General features: G+C 41.1%; 1 protein-coding gene across 2 annotated transcripts in view; it reads right to left on the bottom strand.

Moving 5' to 3' along the window:
• Positions 1-1,605: 1,605 nt before the first annotated feature.
• The window catches only part of fam91a1 (family with sequence similarity 91 member A1), a 31,216-nt gene continuing 4,911 nt past the window's right edge, over positions 1,606-27,910 (bottom strand). The window contains exons 4-24 of one of the 2 annotated variants that reach the window (XM_008306756.1): positions 27,143-27,200; positions 25,018-25,085; positions 23,852-23,965; positions 22,583-22,673; positions 20,456-20,518; positions 20,137-20,243; positions 19,937-19,975; positions 16,561-16,673; positions 16,052-16,161; positions 14,768-14,877; positions 14,553-14,639; positions 13,959-14,088; positions 11,728-11,876; positions 10,921-11,055; positions 9,707-9,820; positions 8,570-8,642; positions 6,808-6,954; positions 6,202-6,303; positions 5,837-5,960; positions 5,631-5,700; positions 1,606-3,984 (exon numbers count right to left, since the gene is read on the bottom strand). In XM_008306756.1, coding sequence (XP_008304978.1) covers positions 3,799-3,984; positions 5,631-5,700; positions 5,837-5,960; positions 6,202-6,303; positions 6,808-6,954; positions 8,570-8,642; positions 9,707-9,820; positions 10,921-11,055; positions 11,728-11,876; positions 13,959-14,088; positions 14,553-14,639; positions 14,768-14,877; positions 16,052-16,161; positions 16,561-16,673; positions 19,937-19,975; positions 20,137-20,243; positions 20,456-20,518; positions 22,583-22,673; positions 23,852-23,965; positions 25,018-25,085; positions 27,143-27,200 — 2,190 coding nt within the window. In that variant the 3' untranslated portion in view covers positions 1,606-3,798. Of the gene's footprint in view, positions 3,985-5,630; positions 5,701-5,836; positions 5,961-6,201; positions 6,304-6,807; positions 6,955-8,569; positions 8,643-9,706; positions 9,821-10,920; positions 11,056-11,727; positions 11,877-13,958; positions 14,089-14,552; positions 14,640-14,767; positions 14,881-16,051; positions 16,162-16,560; positions 16,674-19,936; positions 19,976-20,136; positions 20,244-20,455; positions 20,519-22,582; positions 22,674-23,851; positions 23,966-25,017; positions 25,086-27,142; positions 27,201-27,910 lie in introns of both variants that reach the window. The other variant, XM_008306750.1, reaches the window with a different exon arrangement.

Here is a 27,910-nt window from a genome sequence, read left to right as displayed (position 1 = left end):
TGTTGCATCTTTAAGAAATGGTATGGTCCATTTTAGGGGTGTCCAAAATTGTACTAAGATTCTTGTGGGTTTGAATATGGGAAATATACTGTAACATTCAAGACTACAGGTAAGATGGGATAAATAAATGTTTTATTCCTCGTCCAACCTGTTGTTTTCTACCTTTTTGGAGGGTGCACAGTAACACCAGCAGCAGGTTACATTTTTAATTAATCCAATAAATAATGTAATTCATTTCAACTGCCATTTTCTTTTCCTCTCACGACACCGCAAGGTTTGTGGTTTCGAGTGAAATTTCTCGAAAGCTCTTCACTGTATCGACATGAAATACGGTACGTGGCCTCTTCAGAACAGACTTGCTCAGATAGATTTGTTTCTCCCCTTTCGTCCTCTTTTTTTTTCTTTCGCCTATTTCTGAGGCGCCTCAGAGTGTTGGTAAGTTCAACACAAAAGGCATCTGAAGCAGCCAGCACCAGGAGAGATAAACCGGCAACATGAACTGACCTGATAATGACGCAACATGAGTCAAAGGAAGATTATCTACTTCTAGTTTCACTTGAAATGATGTAAAGATGATAAAGCACAAGAATGCGGAGTGCAAGAGGCCGCTATCATTTCACCATTCACCGTCCTTTCATCAGTTTTGGCTCAAGTTTATGCACGTACTGTGAATGTGCACAATGTGTATTTTTTTTTTTTCTTTTTCTTTTTCTTTCTTCTCTTTTGGCTTTCCTCCTATTTCAGCATGAAGCCCTGCAGCAGTCCCAGTCTGACAATGCATATGATGGGAGTCAAAAATAACAAATGTGCAGACTGAATTCAGCAGATGTATTACACCTTTTCAGCTCAGGGTTTTATATCGGTGCACGCTCAAGGTGCTTGGAAAGAAACAGACTGTTAGAGTGGTGACACGCAGCCCATTTGACCGCTTCTTGGAGCTTCTTATCCTCGGGTGGCATGACCCAGTTTACGCCCCTGGTGCCCCCCGGTAACACACTGTAATTTGTGGTGCTGGGAAATTACTAGAGCAGGGAGGCCTGGGAGACATAGTCAATTAGGCAGGGCTCCACCTGTCCGGTGGGGGCACAGCCAGACAAGGACTGACACCTTAATCTTCCCCACAAAAAAAAAAGAAAAAAAAAAAGAAGTGAAGGCTTTGAAAATGTGTTTTCAGCAGCTTCACAACAGCATATCACATATTTGTGTTTTTCAGCTCAGTGTCCATTTAAATCTAGAAGGATAGTTGAACAAGTGCATACGTGAGGCAGATGGACAGAGCATCCGGAGCGCTGCGTCTTGTGCACCATCTGTTCCACCTGGCGTCGAAGACATCTACCGGCCCACTATCATGTTATGTGATTGGCCACAAGTCAGAGCCATCACAGAGTGGAAACAATGATTCAAAACCTCCAGAAGAATAGACCAGGAGAAAAAGAACAGACAAGAGATTTTCAAGGAGAAAAAAAAAAGAGTTTGCTCTTATTACATATTTATTTATATTTTCATATACTTTTTACATATTTATTTGTAATAATATGTATCTGGAGAAGATGGAGGAAGGATGGAGGAAGGGCATAGTGAAGGAATGTCGCTTTCTTCTTCTTCTTTTTTTTTTTAACCCATTTAATTACAAGAGCGTCATCATTATTAATTCAGTCAATGATATTCACAGTCCCATCAAACAAGCTACAACAAAGATCTTCTAAAATATAGGCTGACATATAAAACTAGCATTTTAAACACTGTGGTGGATGTATACCTGGGGAAGGATTGGGGGGGGATGACTGAGTAACTGCAATTAGATAACACACAGGCAGGATCGGGAGAGAACTCTTATTGTGAAAGGTAGGCGTGTATGAAAACACACCGGTGAGGTGTACAATACACACGCATACACAACATACACACAACAGTTTCTACACAGTCATCATGCTTTAACGGGACCTCATGTTAGTCTTTTTTTTTTTTTTTTCTATTTCAGCATCACGTTATTAGAAACAACTACCACAAGTGGGTCAAAAACTGCAGAAGATAGATTCCTTCAAAAAAAAAAAAAAAAAAATCTCTACAAAGTGGGTTTCCATTTTAAATGCAATAAAAAGCACTCTATATTCTCGGAGCCACGCTGAAAATTCATGACAGGCTTCAGACACTTTTTGGGCCATCACACTCTGAGAAGCTGGGCAAAGCATTAGCATTTCCATCCCCTGGGTCTGCGACAGCCTTCACAGCAAAGTTGCCTTCTCTCTAGACTACAAACCCCATTTTTTTCAAAACATAGTGTAAGCAGAATCCCTTGGAGAGTGTGGTGGGCTGGCCAAGAGTGCACTGCACTGCACACAAGCTGGAGTCGATCCAGAGAGAGATACTGGCAGGCAGCAGCGGCGGCTACAGAGTTGGGTCAAACGAAGATCTAACTGTTCCCGTTCTATTCAGTTCGATACGCTTTGCTGATCTTATCGAATCCTTGAACAGGGATGGCGGTGGCTCATTTGTGACGCAGTGTTTTATTAGTTTTATGCACTCAATCAAATGCACAGACATCACGAAAAACTTGCAAAACTTTTTGCTTCTTCAAAAAAAAAAGGAAGAAAAAAAAAAATCTAAAATGAAGCAAATCTAATGTGCAGATTAGATCCCAGGCCTGGTTGTTTATGATTGGCTGACGATAATAAGGCATTGAAATTAAAAAAGAACAGTAAAAAGAAGTTTAAAAAGTCATTATAAAGAGAAAAAGAAAATGGTCTTTGGTGTTTTCTGCTGAGAAAGAATGATGATAACAAATGATAAAAACAACAACAGCAGTTTCTCAAGATGCCCTGTCCATTTTGAACCTGTCTAAGTTTCCATAATTAAACACTTCCTCCTGGTAAACGTGAGCTCTAACATCATGTGCGCATTTGAAATGATCCAACATTTTAAAAAAACATTACATGACGTCACTTCATCCACAAGTTCGGAGAAATCCTGCACAGTGCAAATAATAAATGCCCCCCCGATATTGATTACAAGTAAAGAGGAAAAGTATTTTTATGGTACGAGTTGTGCAACAGTATCATGCATTGGATCACTGAACATGAGACGACACAGGGAGGCAGCGGGGTGGGGGTGGGGAGGGAGGGGGGAGGGAGGGGTTTGTGTTAGAACTGAACCTGGGAAGTCCAAAGACTTGGTCCTAGAATATGCATATTGTCAAATGATTCCTGAAGAAGTCTGTTCAACACTTCAATGTTTATTTTGCGGGTCAGTTTTAGAACATCTATACAATATCAACCACTTTACACTCTGCTCTCAAGGATCACAAAACATCCATCGATTGGAGGGTGAGGGTGCGGGTGAGGGAAGGGGGGGAGTCGGTGGAAAACAACGCTCATGTTTCCAGTTAAATCGTTTTCCAGGTTCAATGCTGTTTACCTGCATCACTGTTATATATCGTGATAATAGCACCACTCCAACAGATAACACTGCGTTGCTACGAATACGAGGAATCACAGAAAGGAGGGAGAAACAGCAAAATGGGGTACTAGTGTTTGCAAGGATGATTCCTCATACAGTAGGTAAATGACAAAGTGCTGACGGGCCTTAATCTTCCCGTGACTGGATGCTGACGGACAAAGAAGGTGGAATCATGAACGAGGGCGTTTCCTTGTGACCGTTTATGAAGATGCAGGACCGGACCGCAGACAAGAAATTCCCTCAGTGAAACGTGACGCTGCAAAAGAGGGTGGGTCCTTTAAAACGTGGAGACGCTGCTTCCTCGTGCGTAAATCTGGAAGTTTTGGTGGTGGTGGTGGTGGTTTATGTGGGTTGGTCTTTCTGCAGGGCTGAGATGTCCAGAGGAGGAGGGGCCCGCCCGCTCCATTCCCTCAGCTGCCCGTCCTTGAAGAGGAGATTGAGGGCGGGCAGGGGGACACCGGACTCCGCCGGGGGCTGACTGAGAGGGTTCGACACGCCGCTGTCCAGGTCGGAGGGCTGGATGCCGTCCTGCCAACACAGGGCAAAGGTCACAGATCAGAGCACTGCGCAGAGAGGATGATATGTGGGACAAGGAGACATTTCTCTGGGAGGAGAAAGTCGGGAAAGTGGACTGGCTCCTGTCTGATTTATAGCTCGTGGCGTCGTCACAAAGCGTGCGGCCCCTCCGGACACTCAATCATGCTGCTGCAATTTAGTGTGTGACGACAGGGCCACGGGGCGCACACAAAGAAGAGATGTTTAAAAGTAAAAATACGTAGATACCACATCCTTCCATTTATTTATTTAATTCTTACCTTTCTGTGTCAGTGTCTTGTATTGTTTTTTTGTTTTTTTTTATCTATCTTTATCCTCACAGGTGCAGGCGGAAAAGCACACTTCCACGCAACAAAACATTTGCAAATCAACACAATAGCTTATTTTTTTTTATATCAGTCTGACTCGCACATAACCCTCTTGGGCTACTGCACTCAGATTCAACTGTGGTAAATGCCTTCCATTGTTAGTTAGTTTTTTTTTTTGTCATCGACATCTTTCTTTTGTTTCTCCCATGACTTCAGGACACAACATATCCCACTGAATGTTTGTCGTTATTCAATAAAATAAATTGAACAGTCACTATAGCTACATGCAACGAGAGGTCTGTTTTAAAACTCACATGAAAAGACTTTGAGCTACGTCGGACTGAAGTGTGGTCTTTGATCATGAAGCTGTTTTTCAGTATTTTTGTGTTGAGGGTTTTTTTTGGACAAGCCAGAATCATGGCTCAATTATGCAATTATGTATGACCCCTCCCCCCAACACATAAAGATTATAACAACTAGAGCACATTAGCATCAGCGGTTTTCCCACTCAGAGTTACTACGTCGACTACAGTCGACAGTTTACCACCTAGCTGCTCACATGCATCCTCCCTGGGTTGCAGAAGAACAGCCCGGTTTCCTTATCAAACCATCCTAACAATGATGAGATGAGGAAGAGATGGACTGATATCGTGAAGAATGATGGAGAGCAGAGGATCAACACCTACCTTGGCCACGACCGTTTTACACCAGCAAACTTTACAAACTTTATTAACAGACAACTGGGATTCACAGATTCTGCTGGTGAACTGACCAGCTCCCTCCCTCTCTTCCCAACCTGCAGACCTCTGGGGTGTAACTTACCTTGTGTGCTTAATGTATTACAGTAGTTAACTTCGTCCAAAGTCGCAAAGTGGTAAAATATTCTGGATCTTTAGTGCGTGTTTGTGATTTCACAACTAACCTGTTTGATCACATAAAACAATCTCAAATACATTTCCATCATTAGTATGGTTCATTAGGGCTGGTGTAAAAGCTGTAAATCAGCATCTTCAGCAGATAAACCCAAAGCATTTCAAACCTAAACTACTGCTTGTTTTTTTTTTACTACTTTAAAACCTAATTCTATAAACTTGTAGAGTTTTTTGAACCATTCAAATTGGCTGGGTGGTTAATAACAGTTTTCTGAAGTGTCACAAACTCAGAACGCATATTTTTTTTTTACTGCTTAACGCAGACTTTAACACGCCTGCTAAATAAAGATGAACCTATTGGTGATTGGCAGACAAGATTTTTTTCTATTCAGCCAGAATTCTCAAGTGGTAACCTGAAGAAACAGTAGAGTGCTTTTACCTGGAATGACTGAACGAAGCTCAACACTTTGAGCGATAGCTTTCGGCTTGAGTGAAGTAGCTCTTGAAGGCTGAAACAACAACAAAGATTAAGTGTAGCACCTGCCACAACACAACACACACATATATACACTCCTCTCAATGTTTTAAACAAAAGTTCCATTTTTGATAATAGTGAGTGTTTTTAAATTTTTATTTTTTTATTACCTCTCGTTGCTGCACAGTTTGTGCGAGGCGATCTTTCGACACACTTTGCGGTTAAGCTCGGAACTGAAGAGGGGCATGCCAAAGCACAGTTCAAGAGGGACCCACTCATCTTCACATGAAAGGGCTGAAAGAAAGAGATTGGCAAGGGAGAGGAGGGATGGGTATGTCATAAATTACAACATGAGACACGCAGCATTGACAAGGACATCCTGGTTTTGAATCCAGCGTGGAGCTTTTGTCGCAATTTACTCTTCACTTTCTGACACCTTTACTATCTCCAAACCATACATACGTTAAAGTACTACTTAGAGAAATTCAAAAAAATAATAACAAACAGACACATTAACCAAAAAAGATACACCTACTGTCTGTCTTTCCTTTGCTTTCCCCATTGTTCTCCTCTGTCACAAGCTCAAACGACTCAGTGCTGCCGTTGGTGTCCAGGCCTCCACCTAGATGGGTGTCTCCTTGAAGAGAAGCAGCAAACCCACATCACCATTAAGCCACCGAGGGGCTGTTTCCGGCAAACTAGTCAGAACTAGATTACAGCTTGAACAACCTTCAGTTAGAAGCTTCATTAAATGCACAAATTTTAAAATGATTATTTTTTTTGCCTTTTGATGTGTGAAAATTGAAGGTTTGTCTGTGGAAATCAACTGTGCAGTGTTTTATGTAAAACAAATTCTGTGATTAGTTACATCAAGATTCAATCAGTGAATCTCAAGGTAAAGGCTAAGACTGTTCGATCCACGTCCATTAGCAAAGGCTATCGCAATAAGGGACACAATTATGCAGACAAACAGCATAATTAAACTGGACTGCGAGCAATATTTATCTAATTTGCACCATTAGTGCCGATGGCCATCACAGGCAGGGACATTGTTGCTAATTCAACTATACGTCTTCACACTGACTGTTCTAAGCGCGGGCACACATAGTCAAAACAGCGTGGGTGTGTTCGCTGCCCTTACCTCTGCACTCGGTCGTGTCGCTTGTCCTGCGACGGTGCCTGTTGTTGGAGTTCAGCATGGTGACGTAGCCGCACTGGTGCTCCAGGTCCACCTGCTCCTTCAGCTTCTGCAGCGCCTTGTGCACACACATGTTGGAGTAGGAAAACTCTGCACAGGAAACAGACAACGCATCCAATTGGAACTGAGTGCCATCTCAACCTCCTGACAGGTTAAAAAAAGCGTCACTCAAAACTATGAATACGACTCCAAAGTTAATGCTATTGATATCTGCTGTATGAGATTTATTGAATTGTTTTTTTTCTAAAGGTTATTCTGTTCTAAAAGCAAGCGTATTAAGAGGATGAGACTTAAATGTCACTGTTAAGCCTGACATACAAATTCACAAATAAAAGGATTCCGGAGGATTCAAATCCTCCTTATGATGTTTGATGCGCTAAAACCCTCAAAGCCAAAAACAGCAGAGGAAGGAGAGCAGCTTGACGGAGGTTGTCAGAATCATTTACATGCACCATGGCACTGACAATATATTAATATTAATTTTACTACTGTTTATCAGTTAATAGGGCAACGTTGAACCTCCAAGACAAGCAGGTAACCTTTTACTTTAACCCCCTCATTTATAATGGAAGCACTATACAATCATGCAGCCATAACCAATATGAGAACACTTTTCAGTATTCGTTCATGCACTATTTGAATGTGTATTTTCAACAATTACACAATTACCATCAGCTAAATTCATAATCATCCTCAGAGAGGGTAAAAAGCTCAGACATCAGGAGCAGAGCTGCTGCTCTTCTGCGCCAAAAGCAGCCAGTTGAGGTTGTTCAGGCATTTGGTCAGGATTCCTCCTGGGCACCTGCCACTGGAGGTTTTCTGGGCACATCCGACTGGCAAGTGAGCCCAGGGTAGGCCCAGAACATACTGGAGAGATTATATATCTCATCCGGGTTGGGAGCTCATGGAAGAGCTGGGAAACGTTGTTGGAGGGAGGGCATCTGGACTACCTTTGGTAGCCTGCGGGTAACTATGACCCAACTCCTGATAAGCAGTGGGAAATGGGTGTATAAATTAACTACATCAGTAAGCGCTTAAAATGATCTCATATCTGGGGTCATTAGTTTGTTAAAAGCCATTTCTGAAACGTTTATATCTTTTTCAAAATGCTAAAGGAGAGTAGAGTTTCTATTGTACAATATGAATAGCCGTAGGAGGTAAAAGTCTCCCATGCCTCTAAATCCTCAGTCTGTGGTTTGAGTTTCCTTTTTGTTTTTGGAAAGAATGGTACTTTCTAAAAATACTCTTGTGATGGTGAAGCAAAATCACTGTTTCACATTCTCAAAAAATACATTTCTCCTCTTTATTTACCATCACCTCTCAGTCTGAGCCAGGTACATAAACATCTAGGGACTTCAGATGAAACATAGCCTCTCGGCTAACTCTGGCACATCTACAGCAATGTTTATTAATGTGCACTGTCCCAGTTAAATATACCGGCAAATAAAATAGATGAAATCTGTTATAAGGTGTCATATTCAGTTTTTAATGCTTTGTTTTGTGTGAATAAATAAAACAAGATATAATCTTCACGACTGTTTGCAAATAAATGTATATTAGTTAAAGAGCTAGAAAAAATTTATTTAATTGATCAAATTGTTCTTAATTTAAAGTTTGGCATATCAAAAAACAACATGTATTGGCATAACCTCTATATGTAAGTCACTGAGAGAGTTTACAGCTTCATGCACAGGCTGTTTCTTACCTCCCTTCAGATCCTCCTCATCAAAAGGGAATGGGATGTGAACAGTTTCTCCATGACCGTGCATACCATGGCCCTGAGGGTTGCACACACATACAATTTATATGTTTTATAGCAAAAAGTGAGACTTGATACCAAATACACAAGTAACTAGACAACAGTAGACGAATGAGAACATTCACAAGATAAGTGCATCAACCCTCTGACCCCGAACGACATTTTTCAAGGTCAGAAACTGTAAAAACAGAAAAATATCCATGGAATTTTACCTTTCTGACAGTCCTTGAACTGCTCCACTACCCTACTCTGTGGCAAGAATTCAGGCATTTTTGCTAGAACTGCAGAAAAGATAGAAGACAGGAATGGAAACTAATTAAATATGTAGTTAAGTCGTATCTATAGTACGTAATGTCGCTGTTTTGAGATTGTTGGTAACATCTGTGGGCTCTTGGAAAAATGCTACACATGCTGATTCCAGTATTTTTTAATTTCTGTAAAACAAGTTTTCTGATTAATAATTTATTATGTAACTGTATCATAACTGTGTCATACTGCATAGAACACATTTGTGAGTTTGTTATCCTTGCAGCCATTGTGCTGTTTAAACAGAGATGCAGGACTTTATGCTGCAATAAAAGATGAGTCTACATTGAGTATAAATGTAACAGGAGCAAAAAAATGACCTGAAATTGCTTGTAAATCAGAGGGTTATTGGGCTATAGTCATGTCAGCTACAGGTACAGCTGCTTTTAATTATGTGTTTTATTCCTTTACTGTCTTTTTTTGCCTTTATTGTTTAGATAAAACAGAGATTTAAAAAAAGTAATGAGGTAAGAGAGCATAGGAACAACATGAAGCTAAAGTCTAGCTGGCCCAGAATAAGCTGCTATTCTTTGTTTACATTCTGTCTTTTTATTTTTTAAGCAGACTTATGGATGTTTATTTGCATTTATTTGCTTTCTGCTTCAGCTGCAAAATCTTTTGCAGACCGTATCCCCACTGCAGAACGATGATGCAAATCATCAGGGACCACCAGGAACATTTTATCCAACCAGCGTAATGTTAATCTCGTCCAAATTGGGCTAAAGATAACCTGAAGCCCCCTCATGGGAAAATCAAGCTCATCTGTGTGAGTTGTACCTGGATGAGAACAGCAGAGTGTGTGAGGGCATCGTTCAGCATCGTCAGCACGTTGGACGTAGGGACGACTCCGGGATCGTGACCCCAGGAAGTGATCAACAACCTGTCATAGACCTGAGGAGAGAAAAATGGGTAAACAATGGATTCTTCCACAGCTATTGGTAACTGAAGTCATCATGAGAGCACATCTGTATAAAGCAGCTAATATATTTAATATAGAGTTTTCACCAAACATAAAGCGTCAATATTAAAGCAAATAATAAATATGGTGACCACAAAATACTGGGAAATAAAGAGTGAAAAAAAAGAATTTACAAGAAACACGCACACAGAAATGTTTCAATGCCTTCTCGCCCTACAAAACATTATCAAGTTTCTACATGTAAGACAATCCCACTTGGGCTATTTTTATTATTAGAAATGGTTCAATCTAGGGGAGCAAAAAACAAAAGGGAACACAAGGCAATGCCATTTCTCCACTCTACTTGACATGTCATCTTGTCAGCCTCCCACTATGCTAACATTAACCTATTAAAATAATTAAAATTCCACCCTGACGCTGTTTTTACATGCCAAGGTTTTTGCGTGGGTCTCTAACTGAGCCGGAGCTTTTAGATGAAATTAAGGTGTTTGCTGTTTGCTTAATTATTTTCAGCTCTCAGAGAGGTGAAGGAGTAAATAGTCTGGCTGTTACCACAGTTAAGTTCCTCTTGGTGAAAAGCTGTTTAAACGAACAGACTGATTTGTCGAGAAATACGCCATCAAATGTTCTCATAAAGTGACCCATTTGCATGACATTACCAGTCTTCCTCGGAGAATTCACGGCATCAATTTCTCTTTTGTTCTCTGTTTCACATTCCCGGGATAGTTAAAAAATTCCAAGACCACTGGGAAGCCTTAGAGGAGGAAATTGCAGGTGCACGGCGAATAACGACCGTGATGCACCAGGTGCTTCGTTAAGAAATGAAGGTTGACGGGGACGAAGGAGGCAGACACTGCTCTCAGTACCTTCCCCTCTGACTGACAGCAAGGTCAAACCCACTGATGATCAGACCTAGTACTGTTTTACTCATCACATGTGTGGCTTCTCTTGTCAAACTTAACAGAGACTTGTTTTATCTACAATATATCTTTATCACCAAACTCTTCCTCATTTACCCGTGTACCTATGCTTTTAAATTTACATACTTGATTAATCATTAGTTTGGTCTAACCTGGAAAATGTCTGGCAGTTTGCGGAGCCTGGAGCCTTTGGAAAGCAGCAGAGATGGCGGGCCTTGGCCAGTCACGTGATACAGGTACAGCTTGAACCAGATGGAGCTCACCTCAGGGATGGCTGGGCCAATGTGCTGCAGGGAGAAACAAACACACACATGTACACATACGTAAGACTACACGAGCAGAAGTAATGCATGCCTTTTCCATCTCATTTCTCACACAAACATAAGCACGCACTTCAACTGAAAACAAAAACAACGGAGGCAAATGAGACCGATTGTATCTGTTCTTCTGAGAGGAGAGAAACGGAAGCTGCTATTAGAGATGCGAGTAGAAAACAAAGAGAGGAATTCATCGAATTCCACTTCACTGAGTCGCAGCAGTGTGAGAATAGGCAGCAGCGTGAATGGCACAACAAGAGTTTAACTTCTTTCCCTGTGTCTCTCTGAGCTCAGCTAGAAAGCTGGAGTGTGGCCAGGCAGAGGAATTACTCATGAGCCTCGCCTCCCTTCCTCCCTCTCTCTTTGTGTAGTCTTGTTGTTGGGGCAACTGCAGGCTGAGCACTCACAAAGCATACGCACAGTCACAAATCACTCCGGGCACACAAATGTGTACACTAGGCGAGAAGGCAAACAAAACCACACCGAGCGCACAAACACATTAACTGTCAGCTAAAACACAAACACACAGAGCGAATTCACATCCTAGCACACACACACGCGCGCACACGCACACAATTTGACCACACAGCTTGGCATGCAACACTGCATCCCCTCTGCTCTCCCTCCCTCCAGGCATCATACCTGAGGCGTACAGCTGCTGATGGGTCTGATCTCGTTGCTGAGTGGCGCCATTGAGACCAGCAGCTTGTAGTTCTTGTTGAGGACGCGGCTGCAGGTGGCCTGATCCAGACCCAGCAGGCTCTCGCAGCGCAACATGTCCAAAGGGAAACCTAGGGAGGGAAAAACCAAAGAAAGTCAGAACTTCTTTACGAAACAAGTGATTAAGATGCATTATGAGATGTGTGTGCTTTGCATTGTAATGCCTTTTATGACATAACGAACTGAAACTGTGTGGATAAAGCACATTTCCTAAAGCAACAGCACAACATTTTGATACACTAAAATAACTGGCTGCTGGATCAGCTGTATATTTACGAAACCGATGCTTGAGTGATATTGATCGTCTCATCTGATTTTCAACAAGGAAGGCATAAGTCAGCTTCCAAAACCGTCAGACTAGTCCTTCGCATTAAAAGAAGCAGAAGAAAAAGGGCAAATAAAGATCCTGGATGATTATGTGCGGATGCGTCAGACTGCAACATTGCTGAAGAGCAGCGGATCACATACAGAACGCACAGTAAAGATTTTTTCCTTTCTTTATAGTCGAGGTGTGAAGAGGAGTGTGCTCTCCAAGCTGACTTGTGAAGTGTATTCTCTAAAAAGGACAACTTGACATTCTTGGATTCGACAATTATATCTTTTCTCCTGCAGTAGCTAAAGGCTGCAAATCTATGTAGACTTTCTAACTAGAACATATATATTATAAAATATAGATATAAAAACAATGTATTCATTCCACAATGCAGAGATGAACAAGAGCTAGTTATGCAATCAGACTGCTTCATATCGACAATACGAGAATTGATTTTTGTTCTACAAATGTAATGTACCTCCATAGTGAATGCCATCATTAGCTTAATGCTTCTACGTCAATCACAATTCAACTTTCTTTTAATGCAATGATGAACAGCCACCGCAATAAAGTCTGGCCCCTTCCTAAATGAACAATCATCATTAGACTCTTGTATCATTAGAGGCTTAGTTTAACTTCAGCCAGCAGGCTCTCAATGCACTCACTCCTCAGCAGAGCAGCAGCTCGAGGAGGACGGAGGGATAAGACAAACAGAATGAGGCACGCAGCCAAACCAAACAAAGAGCATCTGGTGGCACAATGGTAGCTACATGGAAACACAGAGATTTACTTTCTCAGAGTTGGAGGACATGTTCTCTGCTGCTCCCCCTAGAGACACAAGCTGAGCAATACAGGTTGACTCTGTATTCCCAGCATGCCGCTGTGTTCGGTAATTTATATGAGCATATTTAATAGAAACTATCCCGACGCAGGAGAGAGCCACAATAGACAGTCGAGAGTGACACCGAGATATAGTCTGCCAGAAGCAGCAACAAAACAGAGGATCCACTTTGCGGTGCTGAGTTCCCCAGCCTCATACAGAACTTTCAAATAAAAACGACTTTAAAAACACCTAATTACTTATTGATTTTCTAAGACCACACAACGGGTTTAAGTAGTTAAAAGGGAGTCATTTACTGCAGTTGTTTGCCCCAATTGTGGTAAATACAGATCAGTATATCTTTTCTGTAATAAAGCGTCAAGATGAAAATTGGGAGAAAGTAAGCTGCTGATTTGCTGATAATTAGCTGCATTTAGCTCGGATATTTTTATTACCTAAATTGCACATTGTTTTGCATACATAAATAAATACACACACACACACGTCTGTTTTTTTACTAAAAGCACTATGATTAATATTACACATGATTACTTGGAGTACATTTAATATACTTTATTCTGTATCGATTCATTATAGGTGTGTTACATTAAGAGCTTTTGTCTGGAGTGCGTAAGGCTCTCTTGTACACTTCATTCACTCTGCGCCACCACCTCCCAGCTTAAATTTTGGTTTGGCTGCCATAATGTGCAGTTTTGAGCCTGATTCTGAAAACAGTCATTACAAAATGTTACCTGCTGCTGGCAGAAAACTAAACACCAAAAAGCACAGTTACAGCACAGAAGGAACTACGTGCACACGCCAGACAGCTTGCTGTGGAGGCAGGAAAGGTATAACCGAAACCAGCATGCCAGCTTCATAATTATATACACAATCATCTGGCCTGAAAGCTGCTTATTTACCATGTGTGCAGACATGTACAGGTGCACTGTATGGTGTCTGGGTCTTTAATTTAGCTACATGAAAAAGGGGACGACAAAGAGCGTGTAGCTGCATAATTACCTATGTTTGGGATATCAGGTCCCTGGTCCTGAGTGAGTTCTTTGTTGTAGCGCAGGAAGAGAATGGTGTTCTTCAGGGTCAGAGCGTGGTCAAAGTAACGCTGAGCCTCGCCTTCTGCTGTGCTCTCCACCTGAGAGAAACAGAAACAAGAAGAGAAGTCACGACTGTATGTGACATTCATGAGAGCATATACTCATAATTCCTCACACTATCCATCCATCCATCATCTATGCGGTGTATAGATCATATCTATCACAGGGCTACACTTAGAGACAGACAATCAAGCACACTCATTCACACCTACAGACAATTTAGAATCACCAATAAACCTCAACATGGTTTTGGACTGTGTGGGAGGAAGCCGGAGAACTCGGAAAGAACCCACGCTGCACGGAGAGAACATGGAGACTCCACGCAGAAAGATCACAGGTGTCCTCACCAGGACGCGAACCGGCGACCTTCTTGCTGCGAGGCGACGATGCTAACCACCGAGCCACCTTGCAGCCCTTCCCTTACACTAAATCAACATATTTTTTTTTGTGCTTAAATGAAAATGAAGAAAATATGTAAACAAATTTATACGGCTGTTCTCACCTTCTCCAACTCAGCCAGGAAGCTGTCGAGGGTCTCGTCAGACAGCTTACCCACCTCGAACATGGTCACCGCATGACTCTTCAGGTTCTGATGGGACGAAGAGGAATTGAGAACAGTTACAGTTTTTCTTGTTAATAAAATCATTCTATCTTTGTTTAACCTTTTACCACTGAAAATCTTTGTGTGTTTCATGATGCCTGCGTGCAGTCACTAACCGGAGACAGGTTGCCCATCATGAGGAAGGCTGTGAGGGTGGAGTCAAAGAGGAAGGCAATCCTCTTGGTGGGTGCAACTGGGATGCTCAGGCTGCTAACACTTGCTGTGTCTGCTGCCAAGACATTACAAAAAAAAAAAACAGTCCATAGAATAGGGGAAATAATAATACCTCTGCAATGCACCACTTAATGTCACATATTCTTGTTAAACTCTGACTATAAGCTTGTTTTATTGATATTAAATGTGTTTACAAGGACTAAACTAAACACTCAGTTCCTCAACATGAATTTAAACTGGTTTACACATAATGTGGTTGAACAACAGTCACTTTTTTTTTTCTTAATTGCCAAAATTGCACCATTTATCCGAGCCAGAAACTGTAAAAGTAGAGAGAACGATCAGATTTTCAACTTTCCAACAGCATTTCAACTAATTATGCGTGATGTGTAGTTCTGTCAGGAAAATAAATCCAAGCTTAAAATACTGATATTTCATTAAAATCACTCTATTTTAAATGTCTCACTCAAACACTCTCCAAATAATAAACCATTCATAGGAAGCAAATTCTCAAAAAAATGAAATATTCTGCACTCCTTGATGCAACCTCTAAGTCCTTACTGTCACAGCTGCGACTCCTGTGACAAAACTTTAGGGACTTTCAGATGAACTGCAGGCTGTGTTTAAGGAAACAACTTGAAAATGTTTGTAGTAAAATGTTTTTCTAGCATGTAGAGGCAACTTTTTTTTTTCTGACACCTGTGGAAACTACATGTTGATTTCAGGTTTTTCGAGTTTTTGTCAAATCCGTAACCAAATAAATTGACCTTTGACGTTCTCTATTTTTATGATTAATAGCATTCTAACTTCCCAAAAAGACACTTCTGAGTTCCCTTTACTTCTCGCCATGGTTGTAATGTTTCCTTAGAGGTTCAATGCAGTGAAAAATGAGCCCACAGTAAAAAGAATAAAAAAAACCTGACAGGAGCAAATAACAATCAGAAACTGCTTGGAGTTCAGAGGGTTAATACAAAAAAACAAAATAAGAATCAGACCAAAAATGAGACAGTCTTAGATAAACACCTATTAATGTGAAAATGATGTTCAGCAGCATGACTGTGCTTTCTTACTAATTTCTTTTTAATTAGCGCTGCTGCTTCAAACTTTTGAAGCAGGATTCATAAAGTGCTCTGTGTGCATACATCAGCATGTGTATTTATTCGCATACACTTTAGAATTTGTCTGTAAGTGTGTTTGAGTGTATGTGTGTGTGTGAACAGACAGACCTTGGTCTTCCAGGCTGGTGGTGTCGGTGTCGGTGGCTGAGGAGCCTCCCTCCATGACAGGACTGCCCTGCTCCCAGGACAGCAGCATCTTCTGGGGGTCCATGGTGCTCCTGCAAGAGAAAACACATCCACAGTGACGTACGGAAACTGCACCCTTACCCAAACCAGACAATTAGACTCAGTGTAGTAGTTTATTACATTCTGAAGATTTGAATTCATTGCACGTTTCATGGATTTAATTTGTCCTTTAGGGGAGAAAAATGACTTGCAGGACTGATGTGAGTGAATAAATAGATTTTGGAGTCTTTGTTGTTGTGGAAGTTTGACTCTTTCATAATGTTAGTTTACTTTGAGCGTCTGTGTAAACAATATCTTGTACATTTCTGCATCTTTAAGAACATCTCGCAAAAGGAAATCTAGATAATGGAAATGATTAGATGATTCAACCGGGGTTAGGTGATTGATGACTGCATAGAATCAGAGCAGCTGGTTGGACAGCCATCACGTACTTGAGTCTGTTGACAGATGGGGCGTTCTTCCAGGTAGGGTGGAGCTGCTCTGAGCTGAACACCTGCCCCTTCTTCACAGCGAAGCCAAGGCGACAGTACATGGAAACAGCATTCTGAGAAAACACAAGAAAGAACACAATAATGAGTTGCTTTATCCCACATTAAACCTGACATCAAGAGCTCAGAGAGTAGATGAATATTATCAACCTGCGGCCCTCCTGGACTAGTGTCTACCTGAGTCATAAGGTACCGATAAAGTGGGTTGCAGCATTTACACAAAGTAGAATGTGTTGAAACTGTCACAAAAAAGGCAGATTTGGTTCTCTCCCTGTTGCGATGCATTTCTTCTTATCTGAATGCTGATATGGCATTGACTCACAATGTTGCTCCTGTATTCAGAGACGGTGACATAACCTTTTTAAAGTTTCACTGCTGACGTTTTTCTGACTGAATTTATTTTTTCCTGCCACAGAACTCCACTCCGCTGTAGCGACTATAATTCACACTGCACTGTCTGTGTACGAGCAGGTGTCTGCAGGAATATATAAAATACAACATTTAAAGTATTTACAGACGGGATATTTTATTTAACCACTGATTTAATATTTCAATTCACACCGCAAGAAACAGTCGGCTTAACAAATCGTTATCTGCTTCCAAGGCTAACAACCCGATCAGTTTAAATAACACTTCATTATGAAACAGTTTGACTGTTTCATTGCTATAGTATCCGCACAAAGTGAAGGATGTATTGATGTTGGAACGCTGCAATACAATGAAGCACCTGGATTGACTCAGTCTGCTGATTGTAGGAAGATATACAAAATGAATGCTTGGGGGTCTTAAAGGTCCCATACTGTGTCCTTTTTCAGTAATAAAACTCTAACATGTTCCTAGATTGTCTGTAGTTTTAAATGGTGCTGTCCATGACCCTTCAGGAAGAAGACTCTCTCTGCATCAATGACTGACAGGGCGAATAAAATCAGTTGACCCAGTGCAGCCGACACAGATGTGAGTGTTTCTGTGTTAAGTGGAAATATCTTCATATTCAAAGCACAGCTGCTGTTTTTAACTCGCGTATATGGTGCATTCGTCAGACAACATTTATAAAAAAAAAATTAAATAAATCAGCATTTTAGTGGTGCAGAGCAGTAGCTTAGAAACGGCTCTGAAGTGACTGCCAGTTAACTTGTTGTCTTAATTGGCTGTGTTAAAGTCTCCATTTCATACTTGTTCCGTTGTCTGACAACAGAAACAGAAAAATATGGAAATGAGAACAGCCTAATTGGGAATTCAGCTGCATTAAATTACAGGATTTAAGAGCACAGAGCGTAGGAGAGAGACAAACAGATGTAAAGGACTGACAAGTACTGGTTTCAAATCCCTCCTAAACTTTCCACCATCTTCGAATGTCCCTCAGTGCTGCAATCGCCACGGAGAAGCAACGTTACCCGCAATGACATTAAGGTTATTACTATTGTTGTACGAACACAAATGAAAGTATTCCATTGGGTTTTCAATTCCTCAGATGCTGGGGATGCATGAAGACTCTTGTGTTCACTGTTGGTGCCCAAAGCAGAACATCTGTCATCCTCTGCTAATGGCTGTCAGAGTTTAGATTTAACAGAGGTCGCTTTAAAAAGTACGTAAACCTGGTGGCGTGTGAGGCAGCTACTCATTTTGAATGGCTCACCTGGCGGCAGCAGCAGCAGAGAGGGGGCAGGATTATACCAAGTTTGAGCTAAAAGACTATCAGGTCCTCTGTCAGAATGTAGCTGTAAAGTTCGTATTGGTTGGTAAAGCTGGGACGCTGTCTAGCTGTGGGGGCGCAGGAGGAATGGTAGAAGTTAACATCCTAATAACTCAACAGCATTTACCTTATACCGGCATGTTTACAACAACTACAAGACACGGAAAAAAATATTTTTTACTATATGGGATCTTTTTTTTCTTGGCCTTTTTACTAGATAGGACAGTTGAGAGCGAGACAGGAAAGTGGGGGAGGAGAATGGGGGAAGGACTTGCAGCAAAGGGCCATGACCGAGATTTGAACCCGTAGCCGCTGCATCGGGGACTACAGCCCCTGTACATGGGTGGCCAGCTCAACCAGTTGAGCTATAGCGGCGGCCCTCTATATGGGACCTTTACGATGACTAAGAACTAGCTGAATATTTTTTGGATGATGCTCTCTTAATCCTTAAAAGGAAAGAAAGTAACACTGTACTTCTCACTTGACAGGTTGACAGACTCTTTATCATTTAATTCATTTATGCACTTGTCACCCTGCTATGCTGTTAAATATTTTACTCAGAGTGAACAGGCCAGCTTAGCCGACTACTGTGGAACTGATTGCTTTCCACACCTTAACGCTCCAGAGGTGCAAACTGAGGTCAACTAGCCATTCTCTTATCATATCAAAAGAGGCACTGTGGGGAAATTTCTTTCAAATGACTCAGGCCACGAGGTAGTCATTACACGAGAGAAGCCTCAACTCAAGTCACGATGGGAAAAGTTGCGCACAAAGGAGGCCTCTCAGACATCTCAATCATCTCTGAAGAGACGGGGTTTCTGCTGGAGAATCGCTGCCACCGCTGCCTTCGACCACTTCATTTAAGTGTTGCTTTTCAGTGGAGGGAATGAGATGGCACCGAGGGAGAGGGGAGTTCAGCTCTTCACGCTGGAGGTCACAAACACTGTGAGGGGAGTTTGGCTCCGTGTCTGATGGAGAGCGAACAGGAAACTGGGGGAAACTGGGTCAAACTCAAGCGGCAATTCAACTGGAATAGTGCCGCTCAGCTCGCTGGTGGAGTCGTGGGGTATGATGGATCTAATCTGAAACACTGTGTGTGTCACCGTCTACCTCTTTGGTATATGTCTGTGTGAGTATATATCCAAAACGAAGCTGCAAAATTGTGCTGAAATATCTCCTTGCTAGGCTAAATAATATTCCATCATGCCACCGTGTTGCACTCTATTCCACGGCAATACCAATGTGCCACTTTCCTAAAATGATATAATAGCTATTTATCCAACAATTTGCCTGCACTCAAATTTAATAATAACATGGTATTAGAAACCAAATGACCATTTTTTCACATCAAGTACAAAAAAAAACACAAAAACCTGCTCCCTTTCTTTCATTCAGTCTGCACATCGTTGTACCGTGTGCATTTGAGCATACGCAGAGGCAAGAAGTATGTCTAAAAATCTCTTTGAAAGCCACAGGGGAACCAAAAACTACCTCCCCGTTTTGTCAATGTCAATTTTAAAAGCGCGTCCATATTTACAATAACTATTTTCATTCTCTTGCAGAAAAACTGTATTTCAGTCGATATACAACAATAAGACTCTGCAAGTGTGGCAAGTGGGCACGCACCTTCACCAAGTCCAAGTCAATCTCCAACACATTCGCCAGCTGAAACACAAAGAGGGAGTAAGGATCAGGAGTGGCACAAAAAAACAAAAAAAGAAAACAGGCCTTGGTTGAAAGGTTGATCGATAAACGCACACACACTGTCGTATTACATTCAAGGAGCACAGCAGCCGAGCATAATGAAACGCATTTCTAAAGCCTACCTCCGCTACGTTTGTCTGCTCATCAATGGACACAAAGATTTTGTAGAGAAGCGTTTCAAAGTAATCACCCTGGACGCGGTTCATGACAAAGCCTTCCAGTGGGGGCACTGAAAGACACAAACAGCGTCGAGCAACTGAGCAAACACTTTCACAGAATATGCCCCCTTTCTAAACACCGTATGTATATGTGAGGGCACAATTAGGCATGTTCTCATCTAATGTATGTATGTACAATGACGAGACAACGTAGTTAATTACTCAGTGGAGGACAACAGCAGGGATGTTTAAAAACACACATACAAACATGTAAATGATGTACCTGAGATGCAGCTGTCGTCAGATATGGGAACATCCAAGTAGATGAATCCTCGATTGTACAAGCCTGCAGTAAAAGAACAACAATGAGCCCTTTTGAGATGTGGAATATGTACCAGTGCTGGCTTCATAACAGCATTCTGTCAGTCAGACATAGGCATTCACAAACAAATAACTAAATATAAATGTGCCATCCTACAAATTATTTAACTGGAGTTTAAGAACTGTGTGCCACAGCTCAACTGTCTAATGTGAACAAAACTACACAGTGTGGCTTACAGTTAGATCAATCCTGATCAATCCTGTCTCCACGCCAAGGATAGTTTATAGTTATAGGTAATAAATGAAGTTACCGCTGTCTTACGTTTATAACTTTTGCCCAACTCTCTCTCTTTGGAGACGTTCATATGGACCCTGCTGCTGTTTGATGCTGCAGGTATTGGATAAACTCAGAGGAATAAACTCATTACAAACAGCTGAAGGCGACTCCTGTTAACAAAACCCGGATTGCATTATGATTGGTTAGTCTCATTAATCAGGCTTATTACGTTCTGTCTTCTTCTCAGTACATTTTGATTTTAATGTATGTTTTAGTCTGTAGTACCGTCATTTCCAGACTATAAGCCGCGACTTTTTTTACACGCTTTGAACACTGCAGCTTAAACAATGATGCGGCTAATTTATGGATTTTTATGAATTTTACGAATTTGCCTCGAGATAAACGTGACACTGAGAGCGACAACGAAAGAGAGACTGAGGAAGTAATTCTGAGGCTGTTCAATTCCGACACTGAAGAAGACGACTTTAGTGGTTTTAGTGCGCAGGAGGAAGATGAAGATAGCGATCAGTGACTTTACCTGGTAGGCTACTGTAGTTTTATTTTTTTTAACCAGCCGTGTTACAGGCACTGTTCGGAAAAAAGCATTTACGGTACGTATTTAATTAAAAGTTAAAAAATCTTTCTGTGTAAATATCTCATGTTCCAACGTGGACACCTGCAGCTTATAGACAAGTGCGGCCTATGTATGAATAAAACTTGTTTTCTTTTTAAAATTAGTGGCTGCGGCTTATATTCAGGTGCGCTCAATAGTCGGAAAAAGTCAATAAAAAAAGATGTCTCACGAATTTGACATGCAAATTGCATCTTTGTCGCTCTCTGATTGTTTATGGAAAAATACTGGTGCCAAAATGTAGATAAATTCTACCCAGATCGATTCAAACAACTCAAAGTACTTTGCTTGTGTGTTCAGTTACCGTTGAACACTATTCAGGACTTTCATGCTGCCGTATGCAGAAGGTCTTTCAGGGTCCATTAGACCCCAAGAAAGAATACGTGCAAAATATTTGTTGGTATCCATGATAGACTTTTATACTATGTTAATACATTTTCTGATAAGTTGACGTATTTTTGGTTCCAAATGCATGAAAAATGTCCCTCTTTTTATATTAAAAGAAAATCTTCAAAACTAAAAAAACAATACCTGTCACCTAAAAAAATGGCCTGAGTAGAGTTTATGAAAAGAAGTGCATGTATGAAAGGGGTTTGATCGATATACAGTCACTGCTGTTGCCAAAAACAAATCTTTTGACCTCAACTATCTACATAGTTTTTCTTCCTCTGAGTAGAACAGGGTGTGCTGGAAAAAATGAAACCCAATAAAATCTCATTTAAACAGTTACTTGCATTCAGATTGGCCTTCGTCTACTGTATTTAATCTTATTTGTCCCCACTCAGTCACCAGCTCTCCAGTACAGAGGTTCATCACTGTCAACCAGTCTCTAATTAAGATTTAAACTGCACAGACACAGCCTCAGTCCCTGCGCTTTACTTTTGAAATCCAGACCGGCGCACTGATGAAAGCCCTAAATCTGCAACATCTGACACTTCTTCTTTAAAATATTTGTTTAAGTAACAAGATATAAACGTCACTAATTATCTGACTGTTACCAGAGTAGGAAAGTAACTGCTTTAAATAGTGAACAAGTGCCAGGCAGTAACAGATAAATGTTCAAATTAACTCAGTCGTCAATCATTATCATGTTTTACCACATTTTGGCCAGTGGCTGTTGCTCATTTCTCACACTGATAGCTACTTCAACATGCGCAAATAATAGAAGATAAGACACTCACTTAAGACCACATTGTACTCCATTGATCCAGCCAGCTGAGGACCAGAATCAATCATCTTATCAATGGCTTTCTTCTCGGCTGGAGAACAAATCTGCAATTTAACCCAGCAAACAGACAACATTAAAGCACGTCTGTACACAAGTTTGTCTCAAAACAATCACCTCCAGTGAACAGCAGTGGTGGTGTAGTTTCTAGAAGAATATTGTAACTGTACGGACTCCTAGACTGTTTTCCAGTGTTTCAATTTTTTTTTTTTTCTGAAAGGGAGAAAAAGTGCTGAAAAGTTGGCAGGTATTTATTTTTAGTCGGATGAGAACTCCACATGCAGTGCAGGGGCTCATGGGATGAAGAGTTGTAGCTTGGTGGGTGATGTGTATGAATTTCAATGAAAACTCACTGTAAAAATGCAACCGCTCGCATCATCCGCTCATTCAATTTGTATGTCAACAATACGTGCGGATAAAAGTTAGCGGAAAATTAAATCGATAAGCTGGTGCTTTCTCACCGTCTCTCTACAAACACAGGAAACTGAATAACTACACAACGATAAAATTTTAATTGATTCAATATTTCATGTTGTTCTATTTCCTCCCCCGACTACATGACATGCCAATTTCGCTCTTCCCAGTCAGTGTCATGATGAATAAAATATCTAAACACACATTTATATCCAAGACAAAGTACAATCCGTGTTTTCCTGCCAACAAGATTATTGTAAACTTCCATAAAACAACTGCTTCTCTGTGTTTGTTTGTCCTTCAAGCATCCGAGTTACAGCTCTCTTTCTCCCTGCCTCTTACCCTCCCTATCTTCTCCTCCTTGTTCTGCCTCTCCTTCAGACCTCTCTCTCTCCTCTGTGTCTTCTGCCACAGTAGTTGGGATTTTCATCCTGCAGAGGATTAACTCTGCTCTTGTTTCTCGCCTTCTGTGCATTTTTTCCCCTCTCATATCTGCCTGAAAAGGTATAGGTCCTTATCCATTCTGTCACACCTAGAAGTTATCTGATGTCCTTCCGGATCATTATTCTCCAGGTTTACATTCTTTCATCTTAATTGAGTGTATTGTAAATGGTATCTACTGCAGGTCCATCTGTTCTCGGTTGCTCTTCCTGGGATTTCTTTCATTTTTATCTTAATCGAGGGTCGAATAAAGATTGTAAAGCCAAATTTACAACTTGTGAGTTTGGGCTGTACAAATAAAACTGACTTGGCATGACGTGCACAATTAATTAAAACAGAATCATGGAAAAGAGTCAAAGTTCTGTCGCACCCTTATGTCATCCTCGGTGATGTAGCCCGTCTGTGCCACCCACCACGGCTCCACAGAGATCTCCACTGGTTTGGCTGGTAGCAGGTCTCGTGCTGATTTCCTGCGGAAGAATTTCTGCGGGAGGAGACGAACAAGCAGGCGATTTAAAATTAAAAAAAAAAAAAGGCTTCACCCGCTAGCAGGTAAGGTGAGGCAGAATGAGTAAAATCAATGGAGAACCATGAAATATTATTGTTTTAATTAACAAAATTCAAAAACATCCATTTAGATCTTCTTTAACCTCCTTAATCCCAACATCCACCAGATTAAAAGACAAGTAATCTTTATCAGAGCCAGAGAGCGTAACAGCAGAAAGTATTGTCAGATTTAAAAATGTCACACAACCCTTTAACTACTCCTCTGTGACAAGACATTACATTAAAGAGTTTAACCAAATTATCCAAATCCCAGCGTCACATTGTGATATTTCACAAATAATTTATTGTACATGTCTTATTTTTTTAAAATGCAGAAAAAATACATTGTTTGCTTTAAACACATTTTGTAAAAATCAAAAAGATTCTGCACTCTGAACTCACCATAACTGACTCAGCCGCAACCAACAGTCACATAACAAAAATTCCCTTTTCAGCAAAGCTATAAATTGTGTTTTAAGAATGAAGATAAAACAGAAACAAATTAAAAATCTAGGTGGTAAAATATCCATAGTATGTAGAGTCAGCATTTCCCCAGTGTTGGTAACACATGGGGGCATTGACAAAAATGATGTACATTTTGATTACAGGTTTTTGTTTTTTTTTCATTTTCCAGAAAATAACACAGTGGTGCAGTGGCCAGAATTGTGGCCAGCACTGTGTGGGTTTTCACCGGGTGCTCTGGCTTCCTCAGACAGTCCAAAGACATGATGAGGTTAATTGGTGGTTCTAAATTGGCCGTAGGTGTGAGTGTGTTTGGTTGTCTGTCTCTCTGTGTTGGCCCTGTGGTGGACCGGCGACCTGGCCAGGATGTACTCTGCCTTTCGCCCTAAGCCAGCTGGGATAGGCTCCAACCCCCCCCCTCCTCCCGTCTCCATGGAGGTTCAAGACTGTTTCATTTTGCTTTCTATAAATCATCAGGTTGTTTTTATTTTTGTGTGTGTTTTTAAGAGTATGTTAAACACATCTTACTTTAGAGGACCTGCACTGGTTCATCAGGTCAATGTACTGGTTTCTTCCAATGCCGAGCAGCCTCAGACCTGAGGAATTATGGGAAAATGAGCAAGTCAATAAAACTCAATCATTACTCAGTAATGGATCACGAACTTGTAATCGCCACACATTAACATGACAAGAAATAAATCTGGCTGCAGTGCAGCTGCAAAAACATCTCTGGCTTCTTTAGTTACATCCTCTGCTGAGGCAAAGCTTGAGAATTGTCTTTTATGGACATTTCAAACTTCACATTGGAGAGTTATTCCAGTAAATGAAAGAGCTTTGCAAGGTTTGTGAGGTAACAGTGACTCATCCAAACTCTGCCAAGGGAGTACATCCACACAAATACCCACAGTCCTTCTCTGAGACGATCCCCCAGTTCACACACAGACACACACTAAAGCACTGCTAATCTAGCTATCAACATACACAGAGGGGTCTCTGACAATAATCAGAGTGAGTGTGTGCATGCATTTTCATCTGCAATTAAATGAACACATCTTTTTAATTTCATCAAATTCTGGGAAATATAGCAAAAGTTTTATGGTAGGAAATAGTTACAAACGCCACCTCCTCTGTCCTGTGCTGCATCAGCCTGGGGGGGGGCGGGGGGGAGCAGAGCAAAATGTGCTGGGATGGCTGCCAGTGCAAACAGGAACAACTAAGGGACATTTCGGCATTTCGGCCACCTAACGCAGCAGAATCGTACACGCGAATCCTGCTGTTTCACCAAGACACAGACACAACACGAAAACAGCCACCCACGCAAAACTCTTTCACACAACACTCTCACTGCCTCTCCATCCACCCACTTCTGCATGACACACTTCCAAAGCTCCTCCAGGGAGATTAGTGGAGAGAGGCCCCTCCGAGTACAGCTACGACAGCCTGCTGGCAGCCTTCTGTCTACACAGCATGAAGGTCCCGTACTGCCAGGACTCTGTCACTCACTTGCTAACGCCGAACCCCGTTTCGCCTGACGGCAGAAAGTCAAAGAATGCACATGACTTTCAACTTTCAGTTCATTTTAAAAGGTTTTGCAATAATTTCAGATGAAAACTCCTCCCGTGGCGCAGCAACACAGGAAAGTGGCAGTTTGTTTGTTTTCTGAGAGGCAGTATTCACTCAGCAAAAAATCAGATTCAATCAAAAACCATTGCCAAGTGCTTTAGTTGGGTTAAGGAAACACAAAGCTATTATTTCTATTTATTAGTTCGTCAGTGGGTTTAAAAACCTCTTCTCTCATAAAGCAGCAAAAACCACTACCTGTTTATTTGTTGCAGGCTTTCTAGGAAAACTCAAACCTCCGAAACACAGAACCAAAACAAAAAACTTTATGAAAACAGATGCATCTGTCAAGAACATTGTGCACAAACAAACAACATATGCTCCTCCTGCCTAAAGTCTGGCATCCAGGTGCCAATCTTCATCTTTGCTGACAATAAACAGAAAAAGCTCCATTTAATGAAAAACATTTTGACATGTTGGTTTAATTTTAATGTCATTTGTTAGAAATCAGTTTCCCCCGAATGTGAAAAAACTAAAACAAAAACAAAAAAAAAACGAGGCATAAATTACACAAATTAAACTTCCAACTATTTTTTCTGGTTCATTGCTTCATGTGAAAAAAAAAAACAGGCATTCAGATTATAATGACAAATGATTAAAAAACATAAGTAGAAAATGCTCACAACTGAGACGTCGGCACGAATGAATGTCTGACACAGTTAACCCATTATCAAAATAATCAAATAACCCATCAGTTAGGCTCTAGTTTCACTAAATATGAATACTGAGAAGCTGATATGAATATTCCTGCAGAGTCAAGTAACTTTTAAGGATGTTTAAAGAAGTTGGAAGCGCCCCTAAACTCCCCTCCTAACCTTCATTCACATCATCTTCCTACAAACTTTCTTTTCATAGTGACTGTGCTCCCAGTCAGACAACCAAACAAAAACTGGGGAAAGATGTGCAAAAGACACCAGAGACACAGAGACAGTAGATGTGGGAGGCAAACAAAACCTCTGTAAAGTCATTTCAACATTGTGGGAGAGAAGGGGGAAACAGACAAAAAAGGAAAAAAGAAGAAAAAAAAACTCACAGTCAGCAGCAGTGAAGTTGGGCAAGGAGTCGTAACTCTTCTCACTGTTCATAATATCCTGGAGGTGCAAAAAAAAAGGAGAAAGGAGACAGGGAAAAGAAGAATTAAACCAATTTTTTTTTTAGACCGTTTTCTATGTCCCCTGCCTCTGATTAATAACAGGATTAGCAGATCTGGGCAGCCGTGCTAATTTCTACTCCCCATTTTCATTAAGCGCTTAAGACGGATTATCAGAATATGACATAGCCTTCAGCAATTTAGTGGTTACAATTAAAGCTCAGTCGAGTTTGGTTTAGAAATGCGTAAGAAAGTGGGTGAAGCCCTTTTTGAGTGAAAATGGTTTATTCATGTTTGTATATGAAGTGAGAGAACACTGGGCATGTTAGTCACGTCTGTTCTGATGAAATGGGAAGTACGCTAAATGTGGAACAATCGCTTGTGTCAGCGAGCATCTGCACACAGTTTGTAAACACATTGTTGTGCCGTAATGGAAATACATCTGACAGCATCATGTAAAGAAAGAGCACAATAAACGCCTATGTGATCAGCTACAAAATACTGTGCTGTATATAGTCCGGATTACTTTCACTTCCAGCCGTGTGAGCACATGGACTCAGTCTTTGTAATCTAATTGAAAATGCCAGAAGTCAAGGAGAACCCGGCTGGTCAGAGCCTCTAACAGACTGGTTCTCTGTGAGCCCGGCTGTGCCAGCCTCAAACAACAGACTGTGCTTTATCAGTGAGTGTGATCTGTCATGCAGACAAAGC

Source organism: Stegastes partitus, unplaced genomic scaffold (genome assembly GCF_000690725.1).
Source record: "Stegastes partitus isolate 25-593 unplaced genomic scaffold, Stegastes_partitus-1.0.2 Scaffold46, whole genome shotgun sequence".
In the NCBI taxonomy this organism is placed as follows: Eukaryota; Metazoa; Chordata; class Actinopteri; family Pomacentridae; genus Stegastes; species Stegastes partitus.
This window is presented reverse-complemented; position numbering and strand designations above follow the sequence as displayed.